At 34.3% G+C, this 11,836-nt stretch overlaps 1 protein-coding gene across 1 annotated transcript; it reads left to right on the plus strand.

The window, feature by feature from the left end:
• The first annotated feature begins 1,661 nt into the window (after positions 1–1,661).
• Positions 1,662–9,269, plus strand: LOC122605209 (kinesin-like protein KIN-12E). Its single transcript, XM_043778111.1, has 20 exons — positions 1,662–1,948; positions 2,373–2,528; positions 2,611–2,694; positions 2,834–2,953; positions 3,075–3,188; positions 3,441–3,533; positions 3,697–3,786; positions 3,885–3,955; positions 4,039–4,113; positions 4,227–4,314; positions 4,498–4,556; positions 4,952–5,015; positions 5,229–5,294; positions 5,485–5,643; positions 5,821–5,925; positions 6,327–6,562; positions 6,666–6,735; positions 6,828–6,884; positions 7,002–7,061; positions 7,278–9,269. Exons 1-20 carry the CDS (start codon positions 1,700–1,702, stop codon positions 9,018–9,020), a joined length of 3,759 nt encoding a protein of 1,252 aa, XP_043634046.1. The 5' UTR covers positions 1,662–1,699; the 3' UTR covers positions 9,021–9,269.
• The last annotated feature ends 2,567 nt before the right edge of the window (positions 9,270–11,836 follow it).

Consider the following 11,836-nt stretch of genomic DNA (forward strand, 5'->3'; position numbering starts at 1 on the left):
CTTTCTCCCCTTTTTATTCTATCATACCAAACACCCCCTAGATGTTTGAGTTTTGTAGTACAAAAATAGTTAGATTAGATATTCCTTGTAATAAAAAATGTTAATCAATATTTTTCATTAACACATAGTTAATATAGCTATGTATCTATAATAATAATAGTTTTTAACCCATGGGTTGCATCAACAAGTATTTGAGTTATATATATATATATATATCATGTGTATACACATAACTATTTTATTCTACAATTATTAATATAAATGTCAAAATTTGTCGACCTGAATTTGGCGGATCTCACATTCAACCCCCCGCAACTCCACTCCTTTTAGCCTTATGATAATTTGATGTGCTTAAAGCAAGCTCTTGAAGGGGTGTGCCCCGATTTGGTTGATATGTACGGGACCAGATATAAGCAAAAGTTAGTATTAAACTTTAATATCCATTTATACGTTAATGCCATCATTTAATTATACATCCTCGGTGTAGAAATAGTTAGTGTCGTAGTCAAATTAAGGGTCTCTCTCCGGGATTCAAATTTATTATCAGTCTCTCATAATTTTGATTACCAAAATCTCCCCACATATCCTCGAAAGAATCTATCTAAAACGTAAAAGGTTTACTACACATTTATATCAATACTATTAATTAATAAACATATAGATAAAGCAATACTAGAGTTACAAATCAATTACAAACAAACTTTTACAAACTCATATTTAACCAATCAAATTAAAGAAGGGAATGGAGAAAGAGAAAATAATTAATATTTAATTTGTCAAATCATTTTATAAAATTTTGTTGTATTTAGTTTGTATATATAGCATTTCTCATATCAATACTTCTATACTACTATATAAAATTAATAACCATATGTTGAAAGTTTAGAAAATATGAAACATGCGAATTGACCAAACTACCCTTAATGAATTAATCACCACCAATCCTTAATATTAAATTATACCATTAGTAGTCACTTATATTATAAAATATTTCTACTACCCCCTTTATATTATAAACTATTTATACATCAATTACCTACATCATTTGACGTTGTCACCACCATCACCACCCTTCGCCGCCATCACACCACCATCATTGCCGGTTTGCCGTCGCATTGCGTGGTATCATACTCGTAAAAAGAAAGGAGGAAGATTCCTTAAAGTTAGTTCTTCTATACTCCCTTATAAAGCATATTGGACATCTATTTTAGGAAATTAAGCACATTTTTCAGTATTCCCATAATACCCCTTACACCTTTACTTAAACATAAAACCCTTATATATCCTTTTTTCCCCATTCTTTCTAATCATTACACGCTCTCATCAAACTTTTATCATCTTCCGCACCGTCCTCTTTTTCCACCGCCCCCTCGATTTCCACCACAGCCTCCCTTTTATATAGTCTACGTCTTCTAGCCGCTGCAACGCGCGAGCACTATGGTCATTTAACTTGAGTCAAGTTAAAAACCTTTAATAGTTGGATTAAATCGTTTTGGAATGTTGAACCCAATCACTCTAATTTGACCCTTAAGAGGGAATCCCTCCGTCCAAAAACAAAACCTCAAAAATACTACTCCAACTCTCCAAGGCGGGCCCTTTCACATTTCAAAATTTTCAAATCTTTAAACCCCCCAAAAAACAAACGTTCCTTTCCCCATTTCAATCACTCTTTTTCTTTTCTTATTCTCTGAAGCTCACAATGCAGTCTTCCGATTTCAAAACTAGATTCGGTTACAACAATCAACACAACCATCCCTCCGAATCGATGCCCCCACCGATCCGAAACACTCCAGATCTTGCAAAGTCTGTTATGAAACAAACCCCTTACAATTCATCCGCCGTCTCAAATTTTAGAGATAGATCCGATTATTCGTCTGTTGCGGTTAACTTAAACGATACTTTTGAGTTCCGTGAAGATCCTTCTTTTTGGAAAGATCACAATGTTCAGGTACTTTCTCAATTGTGATTTAAGGTTTTATTTATTTATTTTATTAATTAATTAATTAGGTCATTTCTATGTTAGTTTACTAAATTAATTGATTTAATTTTGTTATTATGTTAGTTTAATTGGCCTAAAAATAAATTGTATTTGAATTTATTCAAAAAGTAAACAAACTTCTTATTGTTTTTATCGAACTTTCAATTAAGATTTAAAATCAATGATTTGATGATGCCACAACTTATATGGAGGTCATGTCAAGAAAATTAACTGAATACATATAATGTCAATTACTGAAAATTTGCAATTTATAATAATTTGAGTGAAGTTTTAATCACTTTGAAAGTTTATTTGACTTAGAAATAAAAATACCCAAATTTAAAAGTTATATAAATTGTTCAATTCATTGTTCTGGAAATGTTATTGAATGCAGGTTATTATAAGAGTACGACCGCTTAGCAGCTCTGAGATTGCTGTTCAGGGGCCGAGTAGATGTGTAAAACAGGGAAGTAGTCAAACAGTTACATGGATTGGACCTCCAGAAGCACGCTTTACGTTTGATCATGTTGCCGACGAACATGTTACCCAGGTGAATATAAGGCCTTTGGAGTGCGTAGTTTATATCATTTTGTGTTTCTTACGAGTTTATGGTTTATTTCGTTATGTTGCAGGAGATGCTATTCAATGTTGCTGGAGTACCCATGGTGGAGAACTGCATGGGAGGCTACAATAGTTGCATGTTTGCTTATGGTCAAGTGAGTTTGCTTACTTTTGTGTTACTATATTTTATGTTATTTACATTGTTTAAATTCCATTGTGGTTGCTATATATATATATTGTGCAAGTAATCTCTTTACAAAACTTCGTGTTACTGAATTTACTATTTAACTGTAGACAGGTAGTGGAAAGACCCACACAATGCTTGGAGACATTGATGGGGGATCTCGAAGACATAGTGTCAATTCTGGGATGACTCCCAGGGTCTTTGAATATCTGTTTACACGTATTCAAAAGGTAGTCATTCTATATTGTGTACTTGCATCGATTGGGAGTCATGAAGATATATTGTCAATTCTAGAGATTCATACTTTTTCATGATCTAATGTGCTCCATGTGTCCAACTGAGCTGCTGCAGGATAAGGAGGCTCGAAGGGAAGAAAAATTACAATATACTTGTAAATGCTCATTTTTGGAGATATACAACGAGCAAATACTTGACCTGTTAGACCCATCATCCACTAATTTACAGGTCAAATTATCTTGACTTCATTTCTCTCTCTTCCTTCTTTATTTAGCTCCTATTACTTTTTTGTTTGAGTAGATGGCATTGGAAAAGACCTATGTTTCATATTAGAATTGTAAGGCTAAATGAAGTTAGCTTAGCATTTTATGTACTGGCATATTATTCTCAGTTTATCTACTTGGCCGTTGATAAGTAAGGTATGCAGTACTCGATTATGTTTCTACTAAAGAAAGGAGTCTAAATTTCTGTTATCTTCAGATAAGAGAAGACACCAAGAAAGGGGTGTACGTTGAGAATCTAAAGGAGATTGAGGTTACCAGTCCTAGAGACGTGATTCAACAACTTATTCAGGTTTTTTTTAACTTACAACTTAGAAGTTCCTATATATTCTCATTTTCTTTTGTTGATATTATTACATTTCTAAGCAGATGTTGGAATAGAATTGTTCATTTGAAGATAAATTTAAACATTTGTATGTGTCCTTTGTAAGTTGATTATGTTCAATGCATTTCAGGGTGCAGCAAACAGAAAGGTTGCATCCACAAACATGAATCGCGCTAGTAGTCGCTCTCACAGTGTATTCACATGCATAATAGAAAGTAAAGTGAGTTGCCTTTCTTTATATCGTTATAATGAGAACATATGATGCTTTTATGTTTTCGTTCATTAGTTTTCAGTTCTAACCAAGCTTGTTGCTAACAGTGGAACTCTCAAGGCGTGACACATCATCGGTTTTCTCGCCTTAATCTTGTGGATCTGGCAGGCTCTGAGAGGTAGGAATTCAAAGATTTTGTATGCACTAATAAAGTTGAAGGAATATGACTATATGCTGATTATTGATAATGCTATAATGCAGGCAGAAAAGTTCTGGTGCCGAAGGAGAACGTCTAAAGGAAGCTACTAATATCAATAAATCACTCTCAACTCTAGGGTATGCTATTCACACTTTCTATATTTCATGTTGATAAACTTTAGCTTTCTCTTTGTTTAACTGTATATTTTATTCATCTCATTTTATTTCTTTGGTGGCTACTAAAAATGCAGACTTGTTATTATGAACCTTGTCAATGTGTCAAATGGGAAATCTCAACATGTCCCATACCGTGATTCAAAGCTCACATTTTTACTTCAGGTTCTTTCTGCTTCATGAACATATTAACGCCAGTTGGTGTAAAAAGTTATGTTATCAATGCCGTTGATACTAAAAGTTTGATCATTTTAATAAGTCTTAGTTGTTTTTGCCTTTCTTTTTCCAAATTTGTTTTCACCACTTCTTGACATGAAAAACTGATAAAAAAGGTTGCATGAGTTTCAGGATTCTCTGGGAGGAAATTCAAAAACTACAATAATTGCAAATATCAGTCCATCTAGTTGGTGAGTGCATCTAGAATGCCCTATGGCACAATCTCTTGTTGTAGAACTAGTATGCCGGTTGTCATTGATTCTTGTAATCAACTAAATACTTATATAAAAAGCATCTCTCAGTTAACCAACCCACAAAACAGGTTGTCACCCTGGGATTAGTCGGCTTGCAAAGCGGGACGGATACCTAGGTTAACCCACAATAAATCTCCATTAGGCAATATTATCTAATAAATGTCTGATTTATTGCACGTGAGACATCATGCTTTGAATGGTGAAGAATATAAATAGCTAATTTCTAAAAAAGACCTTGTCACCCTTGAAATATTATCGATATTTTCTGGCTGTTGTTAATTATATCTTAAATTTAAGCCCATGAATTCAGTAATTTGTGTATGATCATGCAGCAATTCGTTGGAGACGTTGAGTACACTCAAGTTCGCTCAACGTGCAAAGTTCATTAAAAATCATGTATGTCCATCCTTTTCTTTTGAGTCTGGATTAAGCTTCATTAAATATGGTGTACCTTTATCATTCATAAGCTCACATAACCACATGGAAAATTTTGCTCAGCTGGTAGAGGGGGGTCAAGATAATGTATCACTAGTTTACCTAGCACAGAACATATTTATTCTTATGTGTGGTTACCGATATATGGAGAAATTTGAATTTTTTTTTCCTCAGGCAACCATCAATGAAGATGCTTCTGGAGATGTTCTTGCTATGAGGTTGCAGATTCAACAGCTGAAGGTTATATTTGAATTTTTTGTTGTTGACATTAGTCACACTGTGCAGAAAATATAATAAATCATTTAAAATGACTATAGGTTATTGAATGTGTACCTCAATAATACCTTAATTACAATTAATTGAAATTTCTTTGATCAGTGAAACTATATTTTATAAGTTATTGTTTCTAAATGAAGATTCTTGTTCACAGCAAGAAGTTTCTCGTTTGCAAAGTGTGGTTAACGGGGGAGCTGAGAACAATGGAGATGATGCTTGGACAGTGTCTTTTCCTGGATCTCCAGGAACTTTCAAGTGGGAAGGGATTCAAGGAGCATTTAGTCCAGTTACTGCTGTTAAACGATTATCACAGGTAGTTGTCAGTTTTACAGACAATGGTGTTACATATATAGAGTTGTTCAGCTGTTAGAGCATCTGTCTTGGCTAGAATGATTGTTTCTTTACAACCAAAACCCTTGAAAATATTGTGAAAAGTTGCTTTAATAATTAGTTGTGAGAATATATTTTCAAAAGCTGCTTTAATCTGCAGAAAAAAGAGTATGAAGTTGCACTTGTTGGTGCTTTTAGGAGGGAAAAGGATAAAGACATTACCTTGCAGGCACTAACTGCTGAAACGGAGGCTGCTCTGCAATTGGTATGTACCTACAAGAATCTGATTTAGGGTCATGGTGAGAATTTTAACTTAGTTGCTTATAAATGAGGTGGTCTGAGTAATGCTTGATCTTAAACGCGACACATGGTTAAACAGATTGGAGTTTATACAAGGTGAATGGTTAATGCATGCAATCTCACAAATTGCTATACTTAAACATATAGATTAATACTGTAATAATATGTCTTGTTGCAATCTTGTTCAACCCAATACTTATTAATTAAATACTTCAAAAGTGGATAAAAATGGAATGTGGGTAGACCAGTAGACCAAAACCTCTAACCCGAATATAGCTTATTTTAACCCATTTTGGTTTGTTACTCAACCTGACCTTATAGTCAGCTCTTGTTAGAAATCTAATCATTTATGTTGCGGAAGGGTAGGCAAAACAAAGAGAAGATGAGATACAAGGTCTGAAAATGAGATTAAGGTTTCGTGAAGCTGCGATAAAGAGGCTTGAGGGTGTTGCATCTGCTAAGATATCTGCAGAGACACACTTGCTAAAAGAGAAGGAAGAACATTTAAAGGAGCTTGATGTCTTACGATCCCAAGCTGACAGGAACCAAGATGTTACCAGATTTGCAATGGAAAACTTGAGACTAAAAGAAGAGATCAGGAGGCATGTGGCTACGTTCTTGCCAATTATTTTCTGCTTTTTATTTTTTAATAATAATTATTCGTTTGAATCACTGTTTCTCATAAGTCAATGTTCTAAAATACAGGTTAAAATCATTTTATGAGGAAGGGGAGCGAGAACAAATGGATGAACAGATCATGATACTTGAGAATAAGGTCCATAATGCTTTGCCGTTATAATTTAGATATTTTGTGTTTCTATTTTATCATTTCACACCCGTGTTAAATGTTGTTGCATATATGCACAGTTGCTGGAAGCACTCGACTGGAAACTTATGCATGAAACAGAGCCTGCACATATTAAGGTAATTTAAGCCATAAGAAGTGTTTTCTTTGTCACGTTCTTTCTTAATGTAATCTGTGTACATAGGTTCCTCTTTTTTCTACTCACTATTGTATTATTTATGTATCTAATGAACCAGGAACCAAATTTTGACTTCACGATGGACAGCCAAAAAGACGGTGACCTTTTTAGCCTTAAGGTAAATCTATTTATCTAACGCACTCATAAGTTTTGTATGTTTGGGTGGACAAACTGATTCTAATTATCTGATTATAGAGATGTCAACTAATCAGTATTGGATTATTGAGGAATTGTTACACACATTTAATTAAGAGTGTTTTTAATTACAAAACTGTCGTATATAAGAGGATAATACTGAATGTGTACTGCTTAATGATTTATGCATTTGTTTCAGGACCCTGTAACTCCTGTTAACACGGGGAAAACACAATTTGAGTTCCCTTTAGTTACCACACCCAATGTTACTGTAAGTGATCAAAGAGAGCTACAAACCATGGTTGATGCTATTGCAGCTGCAAGTCAAAGAGAAGCAGAAGCTCATGAAACTGCGATTATTCTGTCTAAAGAAAATGATGAGTTGAGAATAAAGCTCAAGATGCTAATTGATGACAACAATAGACTCATTGAACTTTATGAGCGCGCAGTTGCAGATGGTCAACAAAGTGTTACAAGAGATGCAGAAAGTCAAAAGAGCCGTGTTGACCAAACTGAGTTTGCTGAAAAGGAACTCGAAATGAAAAGGGTAAACGAGGATTTAGAGCATCAGCTAGTGGAAATGCATGAGGAGAATGATAAATTACTGGGATTGTATGAAAAGGCAATGCAAGAAAGAGATGAGCTGAAAAGACGAGTTCATGAGCTGAATGGAGTTCAGAATGATTCTGGTTTATCTTGTGAAACCCATGATTTACTTGATGGAAATAATCTAGTAGAAGTCAATGTAAAGGAAGAACAAAGTCAATGCTCCAGTCTAAGAACAAGTGAATATTGTGATTCAGGAGAACCTTCTACCACTGCCATGGAGGCAGAATGTGTTAAAGATTCCAGTTTTTGTGATGAAAAAAGGAATGTTGAAAGCATTATCAATATTCGGGAAAAGTTAGATAAAGCACAGGAAATGCTTTCAAAGTCTTCTGAAAGTTTCAGCATTTTTACTTCCCTAGAAAGAGGAATTATAGATATTGATTGGCTTTCAAGAAATATACAAGAGGTCAAAGATGATATTCTGGTGAAACAAAAAGATCACACTTCAACAAGCTTCCTTCTTTCTGATCTAAAAGAAAGAGAAAACACACTTGAACGAAAGCTAACAGCTCTAAGATGCTCCATGTCAAACTTTTCTAAATCTCTCAGTTACTTTGAACAAAGAGAAGCACAAGCCAGGTCTAAGACACATGCGTCATTATCTCATTTAAAGTCAAAGAAAAAAGAGTTGGCTCACATATTGTCTATCAAGGAAGAAACCAAAGTTGCACAGCTGAAGGCTACTCAATCTGAAGTTGAGTTAAAGAACAACATAGCAACTTTGAAGCTAAAAATCGAGGGAGAAAACAAGAAGCGTGAAAAGGAAACAGTTCTCCTTGGCATTGACAACATTGAATGGCAACCAAGTAGCAAAGCAACTGAATTACTCAGATCCGAAGAAGAAAAGACAAAGCTGCAGCTTCAGATGAACCACGAAAGAGAAAAACTCGAGACGATGAACAAGGTATCTGAAAAACTGAGCAGAAAGTTAAAAAGGTTGGATGAAGAAACGCAGGCAGCTGAATTTGAAGTTCAGAAATGCACAATGTCTATGGAGGAGATGGAAATTAAGCTTCAAAACAATGTTCAAGAGAAGGAGATGGTATTAAACATGAAAGAAACTGGACAAAAGGAATTTGAAAACATATTGATTGAATATCAACAATCTCTGTTTGAATGTGGATTGAAAGATGAAGAGATAAAGATTCTAAGGGAAGACATGGAAATTGGGATGAAAAGAGAAGAGGAATTACAAGAAGAAAGAAGCAAGTGTTTGCAAAAAATGGGTGATATGTTGGGAGAGAACAGAGAGATTTTGTCAGAGAAGTTGGTTAAAGATCTTGAAAACATTAGTTCATATTTTATGGAATTGAGATCAGTGCTTGAAAGCTGACGAAAGATTTTATGGCTACTAACACCTGAATAACTTGATTCGGCAAACATGATGAATTCTGTCTTGGAGTTTCATGTTGTGTTTCAAGAATGTAATGTTGTTACTTTTAGTTAGTGTTAGTTGTGTGATTATATTATGTTGCTGTTTAATTGCTCAAGTATCTTGACTATTCCATGATCTCCAAAACAATAATATGTTTCAACAATGTAATTTTACTTATATTTAATTGGGTAATCTTTCGATTTTTCACCCTTGGAGTGATTTTAGCAAGAGTTCTTGGTGAAATCAGAAGGTTATTGGTGGATTGCAAGTTAATTAGAGATTTATCTAAAGTTAAGGTAGTATTTATTACTATTATTTTCGTTTATTTTTAGATATGGTGCATTACATTACAGTTGAATGCGTCAATGATCAGATTTTAGTCTTATATAGTCATTTCAGGTCAAGTGAAGTTGGCGAGGGCTAATATAGTGCTAAATGGTGAAATAGGTGATGAAAAAAGTATTGGATATTGGCTTGACTCATAGGTTGGAACGAGGAATTTCCAAACTTTCTCAAAATCGAGAAAGATAAGAAAATGTAATGCAAAAAGAAAAAAAATTACAAAAAAACATATAAATGGGGTGAAAACGAAAAAACTAATTAACAAAAGGTTCAGCACTGAAAAAAAAAAAAAAAAAAAAACACTGTGAAAGGTGTATTATCTTTTTTAAAGAAAAAGATACTTAGCTGGTTAGTGTACAAGTACCATGGCTAACTTATTAATCTAGTAATTAGTATTAATATTAAATTTTCAAAACAAGAATAATACTATATTATATCTTAATTCAACGTATTACAATCAAGTAAGCAAAATTAAGGATAGTAAAATACATTTAGGTCTTAAAAAAATCATGTGGCATAATATATATAATAATGGGATTAGGAGAAATAGAAAGAAACACAAACTTATACTCGTATGACACATAAATTATATAAATTTCACTATTTTAACTTGTTTGTGAAAAATAAATGTATTTAAGTCGTTTATTTTTAATATTACTTTCAGGCTTTCATATATAAATATTGAAAACCATTACAAGATTGGCTAGTATAATCGTTTCATCTCTCACACAAATGACATGAGTTCGAAATTCTTTTAATCCTAGTGCACAATGGCGGTATTACATGGGCCAAGAGGGGCAATTGCCCACCTTAAGCATCGAAATTTTGTAAATTAACATACTAAACTTGGTAATAAAATAAGAATAAGAAAATAAAAGTTAAACGACTTCGAATCCCAATTGAAGACAGTAAGGGTAAGCACATAGGACCAGGTCATCTCCAAATTTCAGCAGAAAAGGTTATCAAGGTGGAAAGTAAACATGCTTTCGATCGGTGGTAGGTTTACACTTATTTCTTTAAATCGTCTTTTTTGGGGTGGGACGAGAGACAAAAGAAAAATTGCTAGGGTCAAATGGGATTCGGTTTTAGCCGCGAAAGAGAATGGAGGTGTGAGTTTTAAGCTATGAATCACGCAGTTGGCGTTAGAGAGCTCTAAATATTCCTAATATTCTTTGGGTACGGGTTTTAAGTTCTATTCGGGATTTAATTGCTTTGCTAATCTTAGTGCTAAATGTAAAGGAGTTTGGTATAATATTGTGCAACTGTGCAAGTAGCAAAGACCATTCACAACATCCCTGTATAATAGCCTGTTAGAAAGTGTGGGATCAGAATCGATATTATCACTTCTCTAGAGTTCAAGATCAAAGCTCAAGAAAGTCAAATAACAGTTGTAAATTTGGAACTAATAAAAGTGGTGGTCTAGTGGTCCTGCCCAGCCGAAGGAAAGAAACAAGAAGAATCAAGTGGGCCTTGTCAGACATGGAAGCCTTTGATTGATTATTGATCTATCGCCTTCTTCAGACATGGTAGACTTTAATTTTGAGCAACCGCCTTCGGTTGGTTTGATTGACTAAGCCACCGTCATTAGACATGGTGGCTTGATTTGTGTAGTGGTTTGATATATGAGTCTATACAGCCAATGTTATCACTCATAAGGTGGGAAATGACAACAATACAAATTTTTGGATTGATCTCTGGTTTGGAAATTCTACTCTAGCTCACCAATTTCCATGACTGTTTGCATTAGAGGCAGAAAAACATTGATATATTTCAAACTGATGGGAGAACAACACTTGGAAGTGGAACCAGGGGAGGGAAATCAGAACAATTCGAGAAGAAGACATGTACAACAGATCGTTGCTTGCCTTTGAATGATGATGTCGATCGATGGAAGTGGCTGTTCAACGGGAAAAAAGATTTCTCCATTGCTGATTTGCGCAGGCCAATGGATACACATCGACTGCCTTACAACATAACGCAAACGACATGCAACAATCTTGTTCCCAAGAAGATCAATTTGTTCATTTGGAGACTTAGAAGAGAATACCTCCCGTCTAGCATTCACCTTTTCGCAAAAGGTATAGATGTCACCTCGGTAAATTTTAATTTTGCCACAATGTAGTCGAGTTCACTCAACACATCTTCGACAAATGCAAAGTTAATGTTGATATCCAAAAACATATTTCCTCTTGGTTGAATTGTGCCATACCCAGTCTTCAGTGTCGGCTTAAGCTTTTTGGGGCCTTAAGCGAGATTAATTTTGGAGGACTAATTGATTAACATACAAATTAAAGTAAATACAAAGAGCAGAAAAAAATTAAGTAGTTTATCTTATATACCATGCTGCTACGTGAAAAGAACGCAAAGAATTATGCATCATCTTTATGAGAAAGTCTTTCATATAATCACGATTTAATCACTAACTCCTTGTT

This window comes from Erigeron canadensis, chromosome 6 (assembly GCF_010389155.1).
Source record: "Erigeron canadensis isolate Cc75 chromosome 6, C_canadensis_v1, whole genome shotgun sequence".
NCBI lineage: Eukaryota > Viridiplantae > Streptophyta > Magnoliopsida > Asterales > Asteraceae > Erigeron > Erigeron canadensis.